Genomic DNA, 25,471 nt, shown 5'->3' on the forward strand with positions numbered 1-25,471 from the left:
CTACGCCGCTGCAGGACACGACGATGTACGGGGTCGCTACCAAATAGAATAAACATAACAGATCGCTATGCGTGATTTCTTCGCTCTATAATGCTGATGGTGTCATTAGCGGGCAAATCCTTTAGGCAATGTTGCAGACGCCGGCAATTCCCAGACGTTATTAGCTGTGTGGATATGAGCTTTCATTTTCACATGGTGCCAAACACTCAATGAAGTGTCCCTGAGACTGAAGATTTTCAATCAGTGTTTTAGATTAGAGCACAGGTGTTGGAAACCTGCTGGTGGCCCATGAGAGCATTTGACCCGGCACATCATTTAATGCTAAAAACAAACAAACTTTGTGCACCCCCAAAAAAGCACCATAACATTTAATCCAATTTACTAAAAAGAGGCAAAAGACTTATTTAAAAATGATGAACATGTTGACACTGCACCAGTGAATTTTTAACAGAATGAAATGAATGTGTGTCTGTAAATTCAAGACATTTTTCTCAGTATCATCAAAGTGGGACTTCGTAGTTTGCATGTCTGTTACAAATTTGAGGGATTCAGGGTTTGAGTGTGTGCAAGTGTACCCCACTTTTTGCCAAAGTCAACTGGGACAGGATCCAGTTTGCCCGTGACCCTAATGAAGACAAGCAGCATAGAAAATGGATGAATACACAATCAAAACAAAGTTTTCTCCCCCAAAATAAGATAAAAGGCCCGTTAAAAAAAGGATGGTTCTTACCATGCCATTCATTTTGTACAGACTTTATTAACTTGCTTTCAGGAATAGATAAATTCAAGTCTTTTTGTTCTGAATAATAAAAATGTCTTGATGAAATTCAACCACAAAAAAAATCTTCAGATATGGGTGAAAAAATGTAATTGGTTTTCCTCAGAATGACCCAAAAGGAATTACAGAATGTTGGAAAAGTGTTCTTTCCTTCTGGACGTTGCCCAATTTGAGATATTTTTTAAGTCGACACTAATGTGAAGAAAGTTGACGTCAACTAGTCGCGGATGACGTGATCGAAGAAATCACAGGAGGGACTTATCGACAATAAACAGCTCATACACCGAATGTACACAGTACAATACACGAGAACTCAAGTGCATCGACGTGGGCTGGATGAAGGCACGTACCATATGATGGAATTTCCAGGCCGACAAGAAAATCCTCTTGCTTTGTGTTCTTGTTGCTGGGAAAGCCAGGTACTGTTTGCACAACTTGGCCAAATGAGGAAACCTGTTATCATTCTATGCCCACCACAGCAGGGGGTTCTGCATAGTGTGAATCTGCAGAATTTCTTTGTGTGCAGTGGAATAATTCCCCGCTGTCTTTCTACTTTGATGGCGTGTGTCGTACTGCGTACCAAGGGGTTCAAACAGCTGCCAAGGCAAATTCCACAATGCAAGCTTTTATCACAACTGAAGACAACAATGCACCCGGTCTGTTGGGCAACATTCGGGGAGCTGGTAAAATAATGCTTTTAAAATAAAGACATGCCACTATAACAACCCGGTTGCACTACAGCATGGGATGAAAATTTGTTTAAAATCCTGCTCCAGCACTTGCCAAAGCTGCACATTCAGATATACAGTAGAGGACAATTTCAATCAATTATAAGGTGACGGACTAATTTCATTCAGCACGCTCATCTGTTGCTGCCTCGTCCTCAAGCCAAGAAGACGTGATTAGCAACTGGTCGACGTCACACTCTAAACGTCACTGTTGCGTAGTAAAGTCGACCAGCCTGTTGAACTCCTACTTCAGTTCATATGTTATAGTAAGTTGGATTTTTTTTTATACTGTACACTGACTATGGCCATCAGAGGATTGAAACAAATGGTCTCTTCTTCATCACAGCACCACTATGGACCTCGAAAACGGTCGTACTTTTTTCCCCGCACAGGCCAACTGACACGACATGGCACTGTTTCCAACTCTGGTCCAGACTGGCGTTTGATCTATGTGCGGTGAAGAGAGTGAAAAGTAGTGCTAAATAAAGTTCTGGGAGACAAATGTTTGTTTTGTTTCTTCTTGGCTTTGCCGTCTCCCCTTGTGCAGCTGTGCGCCATAAAGATAGCTGACACCCGCTGATTACTGGGAGGAACGAAACGTTAGGCCGGCAGGGAGTCAAACCAAACTGTGAGAGTCCCATCTCGACAAGTACAATGTGAGGCAAGCACCGGTCAAAGCTTTTAGTAGTTTATCTCACAGTATACGGCTGGACTGGAGTGTGTCACATCCGTATGGTCACTTATATAGTATGTACTGTGCACATTGTACAGTGATAGAATTGTTTCAACACATGGACAAACACAACATTGCAGATCAACTACATCAGTCTGCTGGAATCCTAATTGTTGTTAAAGACGTCTCCACGTAAGAGATTGTGACCAATATGCGTCTGATTTTTCAGTGTGAGCCAGGGAAAATTTCATCTGATCGCACTAGCGCTAGTGTATGTTTTTATGATCTGCATTCTCATGGTTGAAAATCACCATCTCTATACCGCTTTCTCCAGTCTCCACATCCTGCACGCTCTTCTGTTGCTACAAGAGAGCATCGTCTCCTTATGCTAGGGTGTGTTCGGAAATACCCTCCGAGCGCTCTGACCGGTAAGAAACTTTAATCAAAAATAAAAGCGCGTTTAATCTGAAAAAAGGAGTGCAAAAGGTTCCAAATTAGACAATACTGATGATGAAAAGGACAGGGAGACATCAGTCTAGCAGCAGGTGAAGAGAGAAAAAAAAGTGCTGCTTTCAACCACAATGGTTTAATTCGCGACATAAAACGGAATTATGTCCGATGTTTGGCCAAGCCTGCACTCTGATACTGTGGAGTAGAGATTTCAAGCCTTTTTTGGCTTGTGTACCGCTCAAACATTTTTGTCATACCATGAATAATCCCTGATTCAATACATGTTGATTATTCTCCAAAAGTAGATTGGAGCACAATTGATGATCTCGAAAATGATTTTATTTTGCTTCCCTAATTTGAACACTTAATTCTTTGGCCTTGTCTTTTTTTTTTTAACTGAAATGAAACATAAAGGCAAATATGTTGTCATGAAAATAAGTAAGAAATATAAAAAAAAAAAAATTAAGACTTGCTTTGTTGTATGTAACTCATAACATTTACCAAAAAAATGGTGCTCCTTTGAAGAAGTTCCCTTTAAACAAGCATTTATTTAAATTTTAAATATTAACTCAATTTTATTTATATAGCAGGAACAAAACACTGAAAGGGGAAGTCAACAAAAAAATTCTTTAAAATAGTATGTTCTATCCTGCCCCACTGGTCTAAACTCAGTATTCTGATTCATATTGGATTTGTGGGATAGCAGCAAAACCACCCGTTATTATCCGTATCAGGTGGCGGCCATTTTGCCACTTGATGTCGACTGATTGGGGAAGGGGCATTTGTTTCGAGACTATTTGAGCACTTGCTAATAAATAATAATAATAATAACAATAATAATAATAATAATAACAATAAAACTCTATTGTTGGTTTCATACCATCAGAATCATGCACAGCAGGTCAAACAAATTGACTGAAATATTTGATCAGCATCACAGTCAATTTGTTAAATGTTACATCAAATGCAAAAGAGGTTTCCAATGACTGACAATACTAGTCACTTTTTGTGCTTCTGGAATTTAACATAACCTTTCAGGTTCCCACTAATGTGGCATTCTGGTGTGGTTTAGTTTGGTTTGGATTGGTGAGGCCTAATCCTCGTTGGATAATCCAAAATCCTATTTTGGGATTATGGCCGGGTAGGAGGGGCTATTCATAAAGAACAAGGGAATAGTGTGTGTCAGTCATTTAAGGCACAATTGTTCAATTTAAAAGATATGATTGGTGTATTTTGCAACTAGGAACAAAATGGGTACCGATATGAGGTCGCAGATGGGGAGGAGTCGAGATCACTGACACCCCCACCCCGCCGCTCTGACTGACATAAACATTTTAGACCCTGAATCAACCAGATTACCCTCCAGCCCTCGGCCATAGTGGCAGCTGTGATGATGCAAAATGAGAACCGCCGCTAAGGAGCCCGCGGCCATGGTGACCTCAGTTTCCATGGAAGTAGGAAGAGGGAAGCTAAACAGACCCACTGCCGGTACACGTCATTGGCCGACGTTTTAATCATTGTAAATCACTAAGAGGCTGTGATGTTATTCAATGGGTGTACATACTAAAAGCGCCCACATGGAACTGTATTGTCTAAATCTGTAAATCTGTGTGACAAACACACTATTGGTCTTTTCAGTTTCTATAAATTCAGTCATTGGTCAATTTACATGTCAATCATTAGAGTACCAATAATTGGTTGGAAAGTAGCTTCCTCTACAGTCCACTGTTCATGTCCCACTTTCCTGAATGGTCTGACTCCCACTAAATGCCTCTAAACAATAATACGCCATATGCCCATGTGTGTCATTTTGACTGGGAAATGAAGGAAAACGTCAGACACTCAAAAAGTGCTTTTGCGTAATCCTGCTCACAAACAAACATCCTGGCTAAGTGCTAATAATGTTGATTCTATGAGAACGCAATCAAACGAAGGAAAATGAAAACGAGTGCTGCAAACGACTGTAAAAGTGAAGGACACAATGATGGAAGGGATCAGTGAACCGCTCAAGTATAATAAACAGCCCATTACTGATGTGTCACATTTACACGGGCCAGTCATTTGCTAAATGATGCGACTGAATAAGCAAAAAACGTCACTCTGGTCTCAGTAATCCTAAATGATGTTTCGTGAGCCGAATGAGTCAGTCGCTCTTGCCCGAGCTGAGCCACATAAACTCGCCGTGCCAGTCAACAGAGCGGCAAACGTCTGGAGGAGCCTTTACCAGAATGTTAATTTATGAAGACAAAGCATTAGAGGAAGGAAACTAAGAAAGAAAGTAGTTGAGCTGGCCTTGAGGCTGCCTCGAGAAGTCATAAAAAACTGAAGCTAATCACGGAGGGAATGAAGGAATCAACGGAAAATACAGTCATGTTAGTGTTGAGGCTGACAGAGCATAATTAAAACATAGCTGCTCTACTCCACAGCAGTCTGCAGGCTAAGGCTGGTACTCAGACGGCGATAATCCTGACACAGTGTGATAGATGTCATAGGCACAAGGATACATTTTATCTCAAAGTACTAACGGCGGCGTGGCTTCAAGCACCGAATGACACTTCAGTAATCAACTGCCGCATAATGTTCATTGCATCAAGTCAATGACAACCGCACGACAAGGGAAAGCAAACTGCCTGAACGCTCCCCATCTTGAGTCGGGTGATTTCATGAATATGGAAAAGGATGTGGTCAGTGTATGTCGTGAAAACAAAATTGGATGTTTTAAGGGGAGCATTATGTACTTCTTCACACTTTAAAGGGGAAGTTAACCCAACAATTTCTTACAAGAAAATGTTCTATTCAGGCCTACCAGTCGAAACATGGCCTTGTGATTAATGTTGCGTTTGTGGAATATGAATTAAGCAGTAAAATCCATCCGTTTTCGTCCATCTCAGGTGGCAGCCATTTTGCCACTTGCCGTCGACTGAAAATGACATCAAAGCTGCTACCTTACAAAAAAGCTACCTGTTTTTTTTTCTGCAAGGACAAAATAGTCCATTTGAGGTACAATGAGCTTAATTGTCTTAAGTGGTTGACTCATTACAGCACAACACCTGTTAGAGGGATGTTCACTATTTGAGGAAGTATAGTGTTTAGGGTCATTGTTGATTTTTTTCCTGACGTCTCGACTAGTAAAAGAATACCACCATACCTGCCACAACAATATGACTGCGAATCAGGACTGATCATTGTTATCCTCGTGCAGGCTGGACTTTTCATACAGCTTTTGTATTACATCTCATTAGATTGTGGAGGCGGTCCTATTGTTGAGGCTTGTCTGTGTATCAACCAACAGATAGCCTTTTTATTATGACAGGAACACGTGTACAATGCAAAATGCACAATGTATTATTTTCTGCCTTGGCCCAGAAAACCAAATTATACATTTGAAGATAGCCCAAGTACGCACATACTGGTAATTTGGGACACATTTGAGCATTTTTCCTCATCTTCTAATTAAAGAGAGCAAAAGACAGATTATTGGAAGTCTCTGAAAGATTGTCCTGAGCAATTATCCTGTGGTGTGGAATGTCCAAAGAGTGAAAGATGTGCAAGATGGCGGAAATTTAACACAAAGTATCATCTTCAGCATTTTCTGTTTATAAATCAGATATTTACAAAGTACAAGAAAATTGCTGACTAAGAGTCATAATCTTCTATTCTGGTGTGGGGAGAGTGGGGTCTACAGGTGTGACGCAAATAACTGTAGCACTGGAGTGTGCATCTTATGCAACAGTGTCAAAGTTCAAAGGTGGCATATGCTTAGTAAACTGGTTCCTTGTTGTCACGGATCGCTACTTAGCTGTGCAGATAAGAGAAGAAAAATTGCCATACTATAAAAAAGAAGAGCCTCCGTTTTTGACTATATTGCCTGCTAATAAACAATATGGGCGTTCATCCACTTTAATGGTCGCCATCTTTGCTGAGCTCATGAATCTCTGCTCTATTTATGAGAGCTGATAGAAGAATTAAAACGGATAACAAGCTTCTCTCTTCTCTGGTCTTGGTCCAATTCCATTAGAATCGTGTTAGGCAGGAGCAGCTGCAGGGGTCTTTTTGGAGAGCCACTACTAGTGTACAGTTTGCCCCCACTCGTGCTTCTAATTATGGTAACAAGATGTTAGAAGCAGCTCTCGGTGTGATGCAGTGCGGCTCTACATGACAACAAGCTACAACCACAACGATAATAAACAAACACAGCAAATGGTCTATAAGCTCTGGTCAATAAGTTCTGGTCAGTTAGCTGATCAATTGTGCATGTTTTGCTGAATTGTTTCTGCATGCAGCTGTTTTGGATGTGGCATTGTGATTAATACCACTCTCTGCTTATAATTAATACTTCTCCCGCAGTGTCAATCTAAAATGAGCATTATTGTCTTTGTTAAGAGAGAAACATCTATTGCAATTGCATGTCATTTGAGCATTTGAGCCCATATACGGACAGTATGGCTTTTAATTTCCCTTGTGGAGGCAGCATTTCATCCCCAAGCCACCAAAATCAGTTCGGATAGTGGATGGATGGATGGTGTATGTATGTGTTACATGCAGAGGGAATGTCGCCAAACACCCAACACCCTTTGTGTCAACAGCATCACCGAGCAATCGAGTATGTTCCACTGATCCTAAGCTAACACTGCTAGCTAGGACAAACCTTAGCATCCACTCAGTGCATCTCAAAGTTTACAGTATGTAGTGTTTCCAGACGGTGTGAAAATGGCAGATCTTCACCCAGCCTATAGCTAGTTCAACATGGTATTTTATGTAAATTGGCCAAATGATGACACAATTTGGCAAAATTGAGAACAACCCGCTCATAAATGTGATTTCAGAAATATCTCACAAACGGTTTATTGGGTTGTGTGGGTTCACACTGATTCAGTACCAGGCATTTTCAGACCCTCTTTTACCCTAACATTTGAAAACATTTGAAAAAAACATAAACAAATTCCTGCGATTGAATGGCTGGACCGTGCAAAGACATATAAATATGTCTTTGGGATTGAATGAGTTTTAATAGGTGGCCAGGTACTCCACAGACCCAACTACAGTGAACACAGTTGATCGGTGGGAGACAGTCCAGACCCATCTGCTATAGAGGAAAATGCACAACATAGAGAGAACATACAAAAAAGTAAACATAACATCCTTTAAACATACTTGTTAAAAACCCAATTCTTGAGTCACTGTAAACGTATTTAAACATTCAAAAAACTTGCAAGCACAGAATTCTGGTTATACTGCAGTGCCTGGGTGCAGCTTCAAGAGGCAGGACCCCGATGGGGTGTGAGTGTTTGGATGTGAGCTGTGCCTGACAGCATCTCCAGAGTGGTGCTCAATGTGTTTTACTGTTCTCGTGGCGTTAAATATGGCAAAAGGCTACAAGGGCATCGGCAACGGTGTCTCTCTTTTCCCACATGTGAGGGCATAACAGTATACTGTAAAAACCGCAACACAATCACTATACTGTGAATCACAGTTTCCTGTGATAATATATAGCTGAGATTTCGGCGCCAGACAGGTCGACAGATCCCACAAATCAATCACTGATATGGTAGCAGTAAATACAAGCAATTAAAAACTCAATTTTCCATAATGCTTTCCCACTTTAAAATGGGTCATTTCGATCTGCAATGCAACAACATCGTGTTTAATTCATTTAGTTCAGATAAGAAAATAAGAATAAGAAGAATATAAATAAATATCCCTGAATCGATTCATTGATCTTTCACCCATCATGGATCAAGAAACAACAGCAAGGTGTCTCCACGTTGCCTCATGCAAAGTGATGTGTTCTAATTACATCACATTACGCCTTGCTCCAGTGCCGCTCGCATGGGACCATATGCTCGGCAGCGGAGCCGCTCCGCTCCAGCGAGACAGGAGGCACAAGAAGAAGACAAAAAAGATCCTGAGAGTGCTCATTTGCACACAAATAACTAAGCAAGACTCCTTCTTCCATGAGGCCGCCTGGCTCGTTGCTGGAGCCTAAAATCTACTCGCTCCTTCTGCGTGCTCTTTATGCTAAATGACATGGTAGGAAGAAGGGAGAAAAATAGGCGGTGAACCAAAAGCAAATGTGAGCGTCTAAAAATGGAGCATGGATTTTAGGTTGAGGCTCCTCCAACATCGAGTTGGATGTTATAATTGCCAGTGGTATGTGAGGTGTAATTAGCCTGTTGTCACTGGTGAAAACACACTGGTGAAACTGCAACAAGCCATGCTGCTATTCATAACAATGTAGTCAAAACAATCCTTTTTTTTTGTGTGTTAGCATAACAACCAGACACCTAAACACAGTGCGGGGAGTTACCTGCCTTTGTAACCTTTTAAAGCTCCTTTTAAAGCTGGAAACTGACTTATGTTGAAACATAGGCATTTTATATCAATATAAATGCTTATAATATGCATCGATGTAAAAAAAAAAAAAAAAAAAAACGAATCGATTCGCATCGCCATGTTAACCATAGCCGCTTTCTCATGTCTCTGCTGTAAACAAACTGCATGTGCACATTGGGTAAATTACCTGACACTAGAACTGCCAAGATTAGATTACTAACATGACAACTTCCACTAGCAAAATCGTCAACAGTTAAGTTTAATAGTGGGCGAGTCGTTTATTTATATATCTAATTATTTACCGTTGTGGTGTTCTCTCGAGAACGCCTTGCGTATCTCACAGCTTGCAAGTTTGCTTGTCTACTACGCACACGCGCAGTAGTGGAGTAGTGAAGTAGTGGGTCATGTTCCCTTTATTCTACACTACAAAACTTACTGTTCTTGCAGCAAGCTACTCCCTTTCAACCCTTTCATGTCCATCATCACATATTTAAACTGCTTGAAATATGCACTGATGTAAAAAATAAAGGAATCGATATTGCATTTTTTTTTTTTATCACAAAAAGGATTTACAATGATAACAGTCAAATCTATTGTAGATTTATTTATTTGTATGTTTACTCCCGGCATTAGCAAAATACTGAAAACAAGATAAAAATGCTGTTAAATTATTCAAATTCTTAGTTGAATTTAAAGCTTTTTTTGGATAAAGTTTCAAAAAGTTACTGTTTTTAACTAGGACAAAATGCGGATATTAAAATAAAAACATCTTTTGGTTTTAAAATGAGTCATTTATTTCGTTAAAAAAATATTTTTTTAAAATTGAACCGAATCAAATTTGGGAATTGAATACCTATTTAGAACCCGGAAAACATGTCATACTCCCACCTCTACCTAAGGTATAGATCTCTGGTGAAACCTTGTAGATCACCGCAACTTTTCTGTTTTCTCATGTTGGATTTGCATCTTATTCTGGCATATATTTCTCTTAGAAGGACAACCATTGAATTGTTTGGTTCGTATTATCAGATAAAACGTTGAGAGGAAGTGTAGGATCATGTCAAGTCAGAATATATCCTTACTGACCCCAAGTCTCCAGTCAAACCGCCTTATAAAGCAGCCTCTTTAGTGTGATTCTGTACAGCCAGCAGGCTCATCCATAATGTAGACACTATTACGGCAGCCTCCTGAGGCTGGATTTACACTGCAGGTCTTAATACTCGATTCCAATATAGTGGCTACTGCATATCCAATTTTCTTAACTGTCTCTTTACTGTATATCACTGTTTACATTTATTACCTCATGCCCATTGGTTTAAATGCAGGTAACCTTGGCATTATTCCACTAGCCCCCTTTGGCTTTCCTTAATGAACAGCACGTTGCACCTCTTAATGTTCCACATTTACACCACATTTGTCTATTCTTTTATTACTTTGGTTTGTAGTGTCTTGTTATTCACAAGTGCGACGCTGTATTTTGAGGATGGCGGGTACATCTGTCTGTTTACGGTTACGTTGCCATGACGCCCATCCGAATCATGCCACATCAGATGAAAAAAGAACGTAATGTCTCATGTGTCAAGGCGGCGTTTGCAAAAAATGTTAGGGAACTGCGTTCAGTCTGGGCTTGGGCGACAACTGAGGGGATGAGAGCTGAGGGTGTTGACCTCCCGAAAACCTCTAGAAGAGCATCCAGCTGCCACCCAGGCCGCATCCTGCCTCTTTCTATCTTTCATCTCAGTCATCCTCCCATGGTCGCCTTCATTAACGCAGCCGCTGATGGCAAACAGATCAATGGAGCCGCGCCAAATGCACAAATGCAAAGCAGACACCAAAGCCGAGAAATCTTCGTCAGGTGTCTGGTGTTGAACATGCGTGTTGAATTTATCTACGCCAGGTAATTATTAACACTAAGGTCCGAAATAAGTAGCGCGCAACAAATGTATCATAGCAAAGAAAATGCAGCATGATGAATAATGAAGACTCTTTCAATTTCAGGGAGCTCGGGCAGTCGTTCCGTTTTGAACAGGAATGAAGAATTTATGAAGAAGTAGTGGTTGACCGGTAGTTTTTTTTATTTTTCAGGGCCAATCCTTGTAGTCAAGAATGTTGATAACAAATGTTTGGAGCTGATATTTGGAGCAAATTTTATTCAATATTATTTCAAAATTTTATTAATTAAAAAAAAAAATTCCCCTATTTTTCATGGAAAATGCTAACTGAATGTCAGTGTTTTTTAAAGACTTTTTGGGGTTAAAAATGTTTTGTTTCTGTTTTTTTTCCCCAATGCATCTTAATGGGTGTGAACTACACACCTTGCTTATTTGCGGCCCGGCCCGGTCACTATCCCGGCGACGGTCCACTGTAGAAGGGAAAATGTTGGCAGCAAAATGTTGTGTGAAAATATAAACTCTTAACTTTGTTGAAATGCCATTGAGAATGTTTGTTAAAATAGCTTTTCAAATTTGCAAAATGTTGAGGGTTTTGCTTTTTAATCTTAGACATAAGAGAATAGATTTGCAATTGCAATTTTAAAATTGCAACATAAATTGCTAGCTTCCAGGGTCATCAGTATGTCTTAAGTTAAATGAAAACCTGACTAAGTAAGTAAGTAAGTAATCCATCCATCATCTATACAGCTTCTCCTCACAAGGGTCGCGGGACTAAGTAAGTAAATTGCTCTTTAAAGTTGTCTACAATAAATAAAATTTTCCAAAATTTAAATACAACTGAAATGTTAAAGCGGAAGCCAACCCAAACATATTTTTTTCCACAATAAATTTTATTCCCACTAGTTGAGACAAGGCATTCTGATTAATATTGCGTTTGAGGAATCTGAGTTAAGCAGCAAAATGCACCCACTTTTAGCTGTCTCAGGGGGTGGCCATTTTGTTACTTCCGACGACTAAAAATAACATCACATTTGTTCAGGGCTCAGGTAACGACCAATCACAGCTCACCTGTTTTCTGAAACTGAGCCATTGATGTCATTTTCAGTCGACAGAAGTGACAAAATGGCCGCCGGCTGCGATGGCTAAAAACGGATGGATTCCTCATATTCCACAAATGCAATATTAATCAGAATGTCTCAACTAGTGGGCCTGGATAGAACACATTCTTGAAAAAAATATGTTTGGGTTGACTTCCTCTTTAAGCTTTGACTGATTTTTGTTTTAAACTCAAACAAAAACAAAAATTGCAGGAAGTTCCCAGTGTCAGCAGCATCTCATAAAAAGTGAAAATTTATATAAATGAATAAATCGTGCCCTGAAGTTAACCGGCCTTCAGATCCATAAAAAAAAAAAAAATCATGATGCTGCAAGCATAATATTCAGCCACTAAAACTAATTTTCCTATTCAGGAATGCAATTAAATAATCATTTGGCATCTTAATCAAGAAATAAGAATGTGATGATTCTTTTTGTAAATCAGTAAATTTGAAAATACACAAATAATAGTCATAATATTTTTGCAATTAATATAGCATTTCTGTGAAGGAGTTTCAACATACTGCATTCTGTATAAATGACACTATTGATTACACAGTGACGTTTGCGAGGTGTCCTGGCAAGTCCACAAATAATATCAGACCTCAGTAATTTGTGGTTGCCGTGGCAGCAACAGAGATGCATACAAATCGGTGTACCTTCATTACAATTTCAAAACTGTCATTGTAGGATAAACGTCTCCCCGCAAAAGAAATCACGGTTGTCATGGTGGCAAAATCCATACTCGCCATTCGCCCAACACTGAGACAAGAGATAGGATGTGTAGTAGTTCACTATTTTGATTAAGGCACCTGGGAACTGTTTGAAATTGTGAGGAAAATTAATCCTGTGTCTTCTTTAAATACAACAGTGGAGAAAACAAAAGAGGGTTAAAGTTGTTTGGTTAAGATTAGATTAGATGGCTTTACATTTTTTTAAATGACACGAGAGCCTTAGTCACCTGAGAAAAATGAGGCAGCCTTAGCGTAACTGATGATTCCTGTGCACTTCTACAAGAATATTCCCTCCCCAGACTTTGAAGACAGCTTGCTCAAGCAAAGGATGTGCAGCGGCTCCATTTATCACACTTCAGTCTAATGTATGTTCAAGTGAATTTAAATGAGAAATCACATCTAAAAGATAACTGCCTGCTATAGTTCTATGGTCGAGTTGATGCAAAATGTTTGTTTTGTTTGTGCCCAAGCGCAAAACACTTATAGTATACTATCTCCAAAAAAGGAGGGCGGGTCAGGCACGCCAATCCGTAAAGAAATTTTAATTAAAAGGCTGGAAGAGTTTGTGCTCAGCATGACAACTCCATTATTCCCGCGGTGATAAAACACTGGCCTAGCTGAACAAATTCAGCTCATTAACTGGCAGCTCAAGTGGGTGCGATCAGCTAAGTGGTATTTTCGGAATGGTGACACCGAATTTGGAGGAGCTGTTTCAATGCGGCTTTTCCGAGATTTGACCTTCCACAGCCGTCACACGTTGAAGTGATACAGCGTTAGCTCCCAAAGTAAAAAGAATCGGATTTTTTCAAATTTCATGTCATCAGTCTTATACTATCATCTCAATATCTCTCCAAAAGGAAGATATTTTTACACTCTTAAGTTTACTATTAGCTTCTTGTAAAATAAGTAGGTTATTCTTGAAATTTTCCACCTTAATTCCTGAAATGTTACGTCATTCTTGTAAAATTGACTTTTTTCTTGTTATTAAGTTTATTCTTGTAAAATTACGATTTTTTTCCTCGTAATTTTACAACTTCATTCTTGAAAATAATTCTACTTTTTTCATATACTCTTCCAACTAATCCTATAAAATTACTGTTTTTTCATATGATATTTTTAATTCTTATAACATTACTATTGCTAAATTATGATTTTGCTCTTGAAATATTTCAACTTTATTTTTGTCATTTTTCTCAGAAAAGGTATTTTCTCAAAATATAGTGTGACTTACAGAAGCATGGAATTGCCAATGCGGAGTAAACATTTTTGACTGGCAAATACGTTCAAATGTATTTGAAAGTACGTTTGAACATACTTGTTGGTTTCTGTATTGACTTCTTTTCGAACTCATTTCTTGTAATACTATGACTTTATTCCTGTAAAATTACTAAATTATTCATGTTCTAACAATTTTCAAAATCTTAGAACATTATTCTCATAATATGCCACCTTTATTCTTGGACAGCTTTGACATCTTTCTCACAATAATACAACTGCATTCTGGTAAAATGCTCTGATACTGACGTTGTATAATTGACGTTGTATAATTTAAACTTTTTTTCATTGTAAAATGAAAAATGTATTCTTGTATTAGAATACATTGTAATATTCTGACTTATTGTAAAATCATGACATCTTTCACATAACATTACAATTTCATTCTTGTGAAATCACAACTTTTTTAAACTTACATTAAGACTTTGTTCTTGTAAAATCCAAAGTTTCTTAATGTAAACTTAACCCTCATAATGTTTTTTTGGGGTCTTGTTAAATTAGGCCCTGATAGTCATATTACACCTTCAATCGATCATAAAACTTTTTTTCCTTGTAGTATTCCAACCTTATTCCTGCAAAATTCCTACATAGTTTTACTCGCCTTTTCTTTGTATTTTTTTCTTTTCTTTGCTTATCGGTATGAGTTATCGTGTCTCTGACATGACACGATAGCTGAAAGTATTCCAACTTTATTGCTGCAAAATTTTCAGGTAATTTTACCCTATGCACATAATGAAAATGCAGCAATAGAGTGCGTCCTACCTTCATCCGGGTCGTTCCTGGCCGACGCCTCCAAGAGCGCCACGCTGGCTGCGAACGACACTCGCCTCTTGGCCTCGGCGTGCTGGTAGCCGTTAGCGTTGCGTCCCTTCCTGTCTGCCTTGCGCTTTTTGTTCTGCATCTCCTTCTCGTACACGGCCCACCGCTTGAGCTGTTGCGTGCGCCGCTTCTGGGCCGCCCGCAGCCTCTCCAGACTGGGGACCTTGTCCAGCTGCTGCAGCTCCTGGATCAGCTCCAGATGGTTGGCCATGATGCCGAAGCGTTGGGATGGGGTGGGGGCAGTAGTGGTGGCGGGCACAGCGATGCAGATGGGGGAGGTCTAGCGAGGGCTGCACCTTCGGCAGTGGCCTCCTCCTGTCAGTCTTTTCGTCAACATCATCCTTGTCGTCGTGATGGTTTCAGCTGCAGTTCTGACAGGAAGGCGACGAAGAGAGAAACGTCAGGATTATTAAGATCTTAACTCAAATGACTTGTATCTCATATCATCTTTCCCCATTGAAATGAATGAAAATGCTATTCATTTGTTGAATTGGTTGCCAGTCAATCGCAGGGCACACAGAGACAAACATCCGCACTCACAATCACACCTAGGGGCAATTTAGAGAGTCCAATCAACTTACCATGCATGTTTTTGGAATGTGGGAGGAAACCGGAGTACCCGGAGAAAACCCACGCAGGCACGGGGAGAACATGAAAACTCCACACAGGGAGGCCGGAGCAGGGATCGAACCCATGACCTCTGAACTGTGAGGCGGACGTGCTAAATAGGCGACCACCGTGCCGCCATCATATAATATTATATAACAAAATATAATATAATATAATATAATATAATATAATATAATATAATATAGGACGCTGATGGTGTAGTGTTACACACGCCTAAGTTGTGTTCGGGCAGCGTGGCATCAGTTCCCACTCAATGACAGTGTCTTCGTGTGCCCCGCGACTGGCTAGCAACCAGTTCAGGGTGTAGTCTGCCTTTCGCCAATTGTCAGCTGGGATAGGCTCCAGCACTTCCCCGCGATCCTGTACAGGATTGGTGGTGTGGAAGACGACACATATTATAATACAATGTAATACAATATAATATAATATAACATAATATAATATAATATAATATAATATAATATAATATAATATAATATAGGGGCGGCACGGTGGTCGACTGGTTAGCACGTCCGCCTCACAGTTCAGAGGTCGTGGGTTCGATCCCGGCTTCGGCCTCCCTGTGTGGAGTTTGCATGTTCTCCCCGTGCCTGCGTGGGTTTCCTCCGGGTACTCCGGTTTCCTCCCACATTCCAAAAACATGCATGGAAAGTTGATTGGACTCTCTAAATTGCCCCTAGGTGTGATTGTGAGTTCGGATGTTTGTCTCTGTGTGCCCTGCGATTGGCTGGCAACCAATTCAGGGTGTCCCCCGCCTACTGCCCAAAGACAGCTGGGATAGGCTCCAGCACGCCGTGCGACCCTTGTGGCGGGTCGGATAATGTATGGATAGATAATATATATATATATATATATATATACTATATATATATATATATATATATATAATATATATATAATATATATAATTTCACTACGACAACTTTACAAAATTCTACCAAACAAGTGTGGGAGTGTACATTTCTACCATAAAGGATGATTCAATTCATATCTGGATACTTACGATTTGAGGTCAGTGTATTTTTAAAGTGGAACAATTAGATTCAGTTCGATTTTGTGGGATTACGTTTGACTTTGGTAGGGTGTGGCAGAGTTCAAGCGGGTACAATGCAATGAGTTCTTGTCATTTTACAAGATGAATGAACTTGTCCAGTGTCTATGTGTGCCCTGCGACTGGCTGGCGACCAGTTCGGGGTGTAGTCTGCCTTCGCCCATTGACGGCTGGGATAGGCTCCAGCAACTCCCCGCGACCCTATATAGGATAAGCGGTTTAGAAGATGACATGACATGACATGAACTTGTCAATAAGTTACTGTAAATGTTGCCTTTCCTTCAAAGTTATTCAGTATTTCTCTCCAATAAAAGACCATTTGATACTTATCTCGATATATTTTAGAGTGGAATGATTCAATTCGGTTTGAAACCACTTTTTAAGCACTGACACTTCTTAATCACTCAACTCATACAAACACTATATAAATTAATACATATATACACTTTTTGAAAAAAAAAAACTTCAACAAAATATTTTTTTGCTAATGCTAAAGTTGGCTTTCCTGCATTTTCAACAAAGAAATAACAGTTTACAGAAGTGTCCATTGTATTGTCCCCCAAGACATAAGTAAAATATATCTAGCCTGAGTTGAGATTCAATCCGATCATCTTTGAGGCAAATACGCCAACGGCTACACCACCGTGCTCCCTTCAGAGAGACTTCTGTAATTAATTACTGTACCAGGTAGTTAAAAAATAGGCCACCATCTCCATTTCTAGCCAAACGGCTGTGGAAAAAAAAGCTTGAATTCTTAATTTTCCGTTAGCCTTAGACGTCCGTCTACTGCCACTCTACCAAGGTTAACCACTTCCTGGATGCTGCAAATGACAGATAAGCTCAGAAACTAGGGCAGTGCAGTCAATTTTCCGACACCTACAATAAAAAGTTCCACTCGGGGAAAGAGCAAAAAGCGAAAGACTTTGAAACGCCGACAAAGGAAGTGTACTGTTTTGTATTTTGTTTTTTAAATTTCTCAGAATTGTTCCAATCAAAACATGACATTGCCTTACCTTCACGCATCTTTGTGACAATGACAGTCAAGATAGCCAGAAAGTCTTCGGTTAGAGCCCCTCTTTGCTTATTTACAAAAAAGTCTGCATTCGTATGCTTGAATCATCAGCCACTTACTTGGCCCGCTGCCTGCCGTGCCGCCTAATCCAACAGCCACTAGTGCAATGTGATATTAGGTCTGGTTTCCTTTGCAGCAGCCAAACAGCCACGCGCATACAGGGTCAGGAAACCTATCGTCATAAATCAAACCATCACTTCGGGTATGTGTGATGATTGTGCAGAAGTGAGTGACACACACAAACAAAAGCGCTAGAAGTCAAAAAGCAAATTGGAAATGATTTCTAAGGCCGATGGTTAAGGAAGCAGGCTCGCAATTTGTTTCAAACGAAAGCTGACAGCTATTGTCTTTTTTCCTCCTGTCAAGGCAGCAAGGTTGAATGCATCGTTTCAAAAAAGATTAAAAGAGCCAAGAAAGTAGAGATGGGAATGTTAATTGCTTGATTGATAAAATAATTCAGTCCACCGTGTGGAATTATAAAACTAGGTATTTATTCACGTGATATGCCTTTTTTTTCCTCAAAATGTATTACTTAATTCTCGTAAAATTACAACTTAATTGTTGAAAAGCATACAACTTAATTGTTGAGGTGTACTACTTCATTCTTGTGAAAAAATGTGAACTCTTTAATGTGATTTGCCGATTTCTTACTCGTACTATTAGTGTCTGTTTCTTGTAGTATTGATGTTTTTTTTCTTGGACTAATACGACTTTTTGTGGAACGATTTATTTTGTAATATTAAGACTTTGTTCTTGTACAGTAATATTGCAACTTTATTGCAGTAAAATAATGTTTGGGGGGGATTCGAACCCACGACTGTGAGGCGGACGTGCTAACCAGTCGACCACCGCCCTACTTAATGTGTGTAAAACTTTATTCTTGTATTACATACATCATTCATTTCAAATGTCTTACTTTATTCTTCTGAAGAAAAAAAACGTAATATTCGGATTTTATACTCAAAAATTTAAACTCATAATTCAAACTTTATTCTTGTAGTAGTACTTTTTAATTTGATTCCTGCAATGTTTCATATTCATTCCTTTAAAATTCTTATTTTGTAAAATTAAGATATTTTCTCTTAGTATCATAACTCTATGACAGACTTTATTCTTCTAACACTTCTTGTATATTACAACTGCATTGTGATCATTCTTTTCTCTCATAACATTGACTTTTTCCTTGTGAAGTTGTCTTTCTTCCTCATTACTGTAATTTGTGAAGTATAAGAGATTTTTTGGCGGGGAAAAAAAAAATCATTCGAGCCTCTTGTAGTTTTGAGCACTATTTTCAATACAGTGTTCTCTGTGATATACCTCCTACGACTCCCTTTTTGGGCTCCACAATAACAAAAAAATACCCTCTAAGCATGCACCATTTCCCCATTTGGCAAATGGCAGCGTGCTAACTCTTGGTTGCTAGGCTAACGCTAGCGATAACAATGACAGCGTCTAATTCTTCAAAGTATACTTGCTGTCTGCTGGAATGAACGTGAAGTTACCATAAATGACGTTGATCCCGTTATCCAAGTTGGTCATTCACATCTGATATACTGAACCATTCCAGTTTCAGAGTGAATGCAGTAACTTTCTTCAGATCCGCAATAACCTTTTGCTGCTCAACAAGAATCATGACTGCAGACTTAAGTTGAGAATTAGCACCAGCTATAAACTCTACGTGCGCCACATCAGCTGCAAGTTTGTAACTATGTTTGACTGCATTGTCATGATCATGGTGTGGCATCGTCGTTCTCATCAAATGCAATGCATGGACATTGCAATTAAGTCATAACTTGCTAATCTCTCAACCGACTGAGAAGTTTACTTTTTTATCAACGGCTGCTATCCACACACATCAAATACGCTGACATCTTTGACCCGTTAGCTTAGCCGCACCATAGCCACGCAGCTCGAAAGGTCCATGTTGTATCTACTTACCACTACTGATATTCATATCTGTGGACTCGAGCGTTGACAGCCGAAACCATTAGAACGTTTAGAGAGCTTCTCTTGACACAAAGTAAAATTGTTCGTGCCCAGCGCAAGTCTAGTGCAAAGCACAATCTAGCAGCGTATGGCTGGAGTTTTCTTCCTTGTACTATTTTCATAGATGCGCACAATTACAAACGGGCGTTTGCACCATTGTGGGAGTGAACACAGCCAAATTGCTTCCCGACCAATGGAAGCAGTTCCTCTCATTCCCTTTAATTTCTGTGGAGGACAGGTGCACCGTGCACCACGTCTACATGGCCGAAGCATAAATTGACTTGCTGGAGTCCATTGCAGGAGATGAAAAAAGTACGTTTATAAGTATGTATTATATCTGAATGAGTATTATCTTCATGAAATTATATTACGATTGTATTATTGTAATATTAATACCTTATTCTTGTACTGTGTGGTCTCTATTGGAGTGAAAAATCTTTAAAATTATTTTCATAATATTCAGTTCAAGTCACCTAACATTATGACTTTATCTTGTCAAATTACGACCTATTTTCATTATTCTTGTAATATTATGACTTTGGTCTCATACTTTTATAACAGACTAGTGTACAATTGTCATTTTTCTCATCACATTACACTGTTCCTCATGAAGTTGGATTAACATGTTATTTACTTCCTTCCATGAAATGATTGTGATATAGCCTTATTTATTTTCCCTAATATCTTATTTATTGTACCAGCAAAAAGGATTATCTATGCATTTAAATAGGAATAAACAGCGATGATTTCAACTTTATGAGCAGCAGCTTCTTCATGATTTGAATGTCCAAATTGGTAAGCAGAGTTGAAGAAGCGTGAGTGCAGTATTTGTAGACAAACGTGAAGATATGAAGAGAGAACGAGGAGCTGTGAGCCCCCGCTGTGATATCACCGCCGCTCCCCGGGGTCCAAGGCTTGCAAATCACAGATTGACCTCAATCAGCTCCCTGGCAGCAGATAGGAATGCTACAGTGCACTGCACATTTTTATGGAGAGGAGGGGAAAAAAGCGGGGCTGTCTCAATTGGATGCAGCTCATCTGAGAGAATTGCGGGAGCAATGATAAACATCCTTGCCAGCCGTTGAATAGATTTTTTGTTTTTGGCGGTGAGGAACCGTTAATGTGTGTCTTGTTTTGGCAGTCAGGTTCACAACACAAAAAGTCTCATTTGTCGACATGACAAGGAGGACGCTGTTTCTCTCGTGTGCTATTTTGACTTCAAAACAAAACAAAATAACAATCATGACACGACTCCCCCGTGTGCATCAATAAACCACACATCTCGTAAGCTATGTAATCAAAGGTATAGGGACGCAACTCAAGGAAAGTGGAAAAAAATATACAGTGGCAGGTTCCCCCATTGGACAAAAAATATGCAATATTCCTACTTACTCTGCCCAAAAATATAAATGCACCGCTTTTTGCTTCCATTTATCATGGTCTAAACCAGGGCAATGGTGGCATTTTGCCCGTAAAATGTTAGACAATGCAACGAAATTTTTCATCTACATGCAAATGTGTAACCAATAAATTTGCTAAGGTTGTTTTTGAATAATTTTTTTCTTACTGATAAACTTCCACACGTCCGCCCATTTATCAGAAATAGAATGAAAATGAGTGGAAATGTGAAGTGAATATCTAGTTCTCAAGTCAATTTGTGATTCATGGTTGACCTAAATTTTCTACTTGCACCCCTAAAATTTCAGGTTAGAGGCCACGGTGCTCCTAGTAAAAAAAAAAAAAGAAAAAAAAACTTAGACTTTTTCTATGTACTCAAAAGACCAATTTCTCTGTACCAAATCTGTTGAAATCTGTGCTAGTAAGCATTTCTCCTTTGCCAACATAATCCATCTACTGTACATCACGTGTGGTGTAACAAGATGCTAATTAAATAGCATGATAATTGCACAGATGTACTTTAGTCTGCGCAAAATAAAAGCCAAAGGAGATGTGTTTCACTCTGTGAGGCATAATGGTGGTCACACCACACTGACTAGTTTGCTGGTGGACATGCTAACATATAGCAAGACCACAACCTTAATACCTAAAACACTTTGGACCGATAATCACGCACTGTAATGAATTAGGTACAAGTGAAGCTAACAGTCAGTATGCTAACATACAGCAAGACAGCAACTTGAGTACAGAGGAATGGAAAATCTCCTAATATGAATATGAAGCGGAATGACAATGTAAATGTTGCATAATCAGTAAGCTCTTGAGATTTGTGTGTATTAGTTGCGAAATGTGATGAGCATTATCTATATTATACATATCCATAATCACCTCTATAATGATGATTACAATTTCCCAGTGACCTCAATCCAGTGATCTGAAAGAGATTTTATTGTGATTTGAAGCTGATGATCATGCTCACTCAGTAAAAAAAAAAAATGTAGGAATAAACATTTGAACTCAACTTTAAGACAATGTCAAACTTTTACATTATGTTCTTTATTTTCAAGTTTCTGCACCTCTATGGTGGCTGATTATAGTTTAAGGCCACTCAGAGACACTTCCGTGCCTGGAATTCTAAAGATTAAAAAGGTGTTAAGCACACTTCTTAATATGGGTTATTACATGGCATATCATAATAATTTTCTTGACCTTTTGTTTGTGATATTAGTCATGCAAAATGATAAGAAGAAAAACAGCAATGTAAAATGTGAAACTACCGACTGTTAGCAGCATTTTATAAAGTCTTCTTTGAAATGGGACCTGACTACAGGGCATGATGTGAGATTGTTTGCAATTTACCATTGCGCTTTTTTACGCAAATTGCAATGTGTTAGCATGCCAAACTGAGCATGTTTATTTTTTGTCAATTCTCCTTTTAAAATATACCAGACTAAATTTCTCATTTTAAACAGTACAACTACAAGTTGTGATGTGAAATACTGTAATTCTCAATCTACGTTCTTGTTATATGTGAGCATGTTGGTACAATACTGTATTTCATCAGTTCTTCTTTGAACTATTATGCAACTTCGGGTCATGAATTGAGATTGTTATCCATCTACCATAGTGTTTTGATTTCTATTTTTTTAGTAAAGTTGCTTTCTTGCTTTATGTTAGCATAGCAACGGTTATCATGTTAGCATTGTATTTCGATAGGCTTCCGCACATGTGTCCAGTGAGGTGCAAAATGTTCCCAAATTAACAGGATAGGTCCACTCCGGTTCATAGCATTCTACAACAATTCATATTTTGTTGAGGAGAAAGTTAAAATAGTTCCACCAGGCAAGCCTAAATCCCAATAAAGCCACCTGGTCATAAGTGAGCAGAGGGTAGAACGGCTTTATAAAATCTGTGGGCACTTGTCATCTCTTCTTTATTAAAGCAAATCGGAAAACTAGGGTTTAGATGTTAGCAGAAAGCATGATAATGCACAACTCTTTCAATTTAAGGGGTCGATCCATGGTTGTGAATTAGCCACTAAAACACTTAACAATTGTAGGGTGTCAGTCTAACACCCCATAAGTGCTCACTGTGGTATCATGGGAAATATTTTGGGCCAGGAGGCAGAGTTAAAGGAACGCTGAAAAAAAAAAAGGCCAGACTACAGAGCCATTAAAACAGGAAGTTAGTCACTTTTGACTGGTGCAGCACAATCTGAACCCTGACCTCTCTGCCATCAGCCATTAGCCCAAAAACTGACCCCTGTGGCCAGTTCACACCCAAGTCAGAGTGAGTGAACGCAGACATGAACACACAGCAGCTCCACTTCAGTCAATTACAGCAGGTCCTAGGTTTGCAACGGAGTTCTCGTCCTTCGGTGGTGTAACCCAAATTTGTACATACGTAAGTCGGAGTTGTACATGGTGAACTGTATTTTACTTTAACTTTAGTAGCAGGTTGATGTTTTTTTTTGTTTGTTTGTTTGTTTTTTTGTTTTGTTTATTTCTTGGGTGGTAAGTATCTGTATATGTGGACGTATGTGTTGTAGCAAGTGTGCCTGACAATCAAAAGCTCTGTGTTTGAATCTTGGCTCAGGCCATTCTACTGTAAATATGTTTGTTTAATTGAAGACTCTAAATTGTCCATAGGTGGAAATGTGAATGTGAATTTGAATGTGTTTGTCGGTATCCAAGCATGGGCAGGTATCCGATTCTGAGAGTATGATAACGTTGAGCAAAAATGTTGCGGTTTCATGCTTTCATGGTATTGGAATTACAGCTCTAAAATATCCATCCATCCATTATCTGTACCACTTCTCCTCACAAGGGTCGCGGGGCGTGCTGGAGCCTATCCCAGCTGTCTTTGGGCAGTAGGCGGGGGACACCCTGAACTGGTTGCCAGCCAATCGCAGGGCACACAGAGACAAACATCCGCACTCACAATCACACCTAGGGGCAATTTAGAGTATCCAATCAACTTACCATGCATGTTTTTTGGAATGTGGGAGGAAACCGGAGTGCCCGGAGAAAACCCACGCAGGCACGGGGAGAACATGCAAACTCCACACAGGGAGGCCGGAGCCGGGATCGAACCCGCGACCTCTGAACTGTGAGGCGGACGTGCTAACCAGTCGACCACCGTGCCGCCGCTCTAAAATATATAGTTTTGAAATGGAAATCATGGAAACTTTCTTTTCCATTTAGCGCAATCTATTTTATTTTTAAAAACAAAACAAAATAAAGTACTTTATATTACCTCCTCTAGCAGCAACTCTTCATAAGTACGTTTTGCATATCCTTGTAACCGACAAGGGGAAAAGTCAACTTTTCGCCGACTGCTCACTAAAACGGGAGTGGGAGGGGTTGTGTAACTTTGACGACTCACAAAAAAAAAAAAAAAAGCTCATATACTGGATGGAAAGTGCGAGTAATTTTTAAACTGTGAATTTTTTACACCACAATAAATCTTGAACCCGGCAGCCGGCCCATGCCCTGTGATATAGTGGTGACCAGTCTAGGTCCTACCCCGCTACTCTCACCAAAAGTCCACTGTGATAGATTCAAGCCTATGACTACCTTCTTTATTTACACTTGTACAGCAGTGAAAATTGCCTGTACCAAGAATAAAGATTTTATGACGGCAACAACAATACACCCCATCCCGTCTTGTAGACGCGCTTCTTATAAACGCTGCAACGATAAAGAGGCTAAGATGCATTTGGGGAGCTGCTGCAGCGACGCGCCACTTGAACAATCTCTTCTCTTCGCCCTCCTCCTCTCTCTCACCGGGGCATCCTCTTGGAGGACATTTTGATTCTGTCTGGGTGACTTGTCCTAGTTGGCACTGGACTCGCTGGCGGCTTGGAGAGAACGTATCTCCTCATTCTAGGGACGTCATCTCCCCTGCCGCAATGATCGAGTACACCCGGAGACGGCAGACAGTGTACTAGACAAAAAGCTATAGAGGGTGTTGCCGAGTGATGGGATCCATCAGCAAATTTGACACCATTTTAAGGGCTTTCTCATACTGCAAAACCCACCAAATTGAAAAATAATATTTATTTATCACAAAAACAATGCCCAAAATCGGCAGACCAAATTTTTGGTCGACATGTTTATTATGAGTAGACTGATCAAAAAGTCTGAAGAAGCCATGTCCAGAAAAGCATCGGATTTTGCCATTTTAGGGTTATTTTGGACATTTAAGTCCTTCAAAAACTAACTTGTCCGATAGATATTAGCTACCAAATTTGAACTACATATTCGACAGACTGGTGACACAAAATTGCAAAAGTGTTGAGTTGTTGTCACAGTGTGTGTGCGGAACATGGCAGCGAGAGTGATGGATGATGACTCGCCATTAAACCTTACCAACAAAGTTTTCGTCTTGTGTAACGAAAGAACCCTGTTTCACTGAGCAATTTGGCAAGCATGTCGATCATGAGTAAACCCACAAAAAAGTCTCAAGAACGCATGTCCTAAAAGTTACCAAATTGTTATTACCAAACTTGAATTATTTTTTTTTTGGCACCCCTGGTTAAGATGCTTTCTTTAGCTT

General features: G+C 39.5%; 1 protein-coding gene across 1 annotated transcript in view; it reads right to left on the reverse strand.

Moving 5' to 3' along the window:
- Positions 1–25,471, reverse strand: part of ppp1r16b (protein phosphatase 1, regulatory subunit 16B) — a 77,815-nt gene that overhangs the window by 38,463 nt on the left and 13,881 nt on the right. Inside the window, exon 2 of the mRNA XM_086040315.1 lies at positions 14,721–15,148. Coding sequence (XP_085896441.1) covers positions 14,721–14,988 — 268 coding nt within the window. The 5' untranslated portion in view covers positions 14,989–15,148. The remainder of the gene's footprint in view (positions 1–14,720; positions 15,149–25,471) is intronic.

This window comes from Filicampus tigris, chromosome 9 (assembly GCF_054856515.1).
Source record: "Filicampus tigris isolate MCC_2025a chromosome 9, RoL_Ftig_1.0, whole genome shotgun sequence".
NCBI lineage: Eukaryota > Metazoa > Chordata > Actinopteri > Syngnathiformes > Syngnathidae > Filicampus > Filicampus tigris.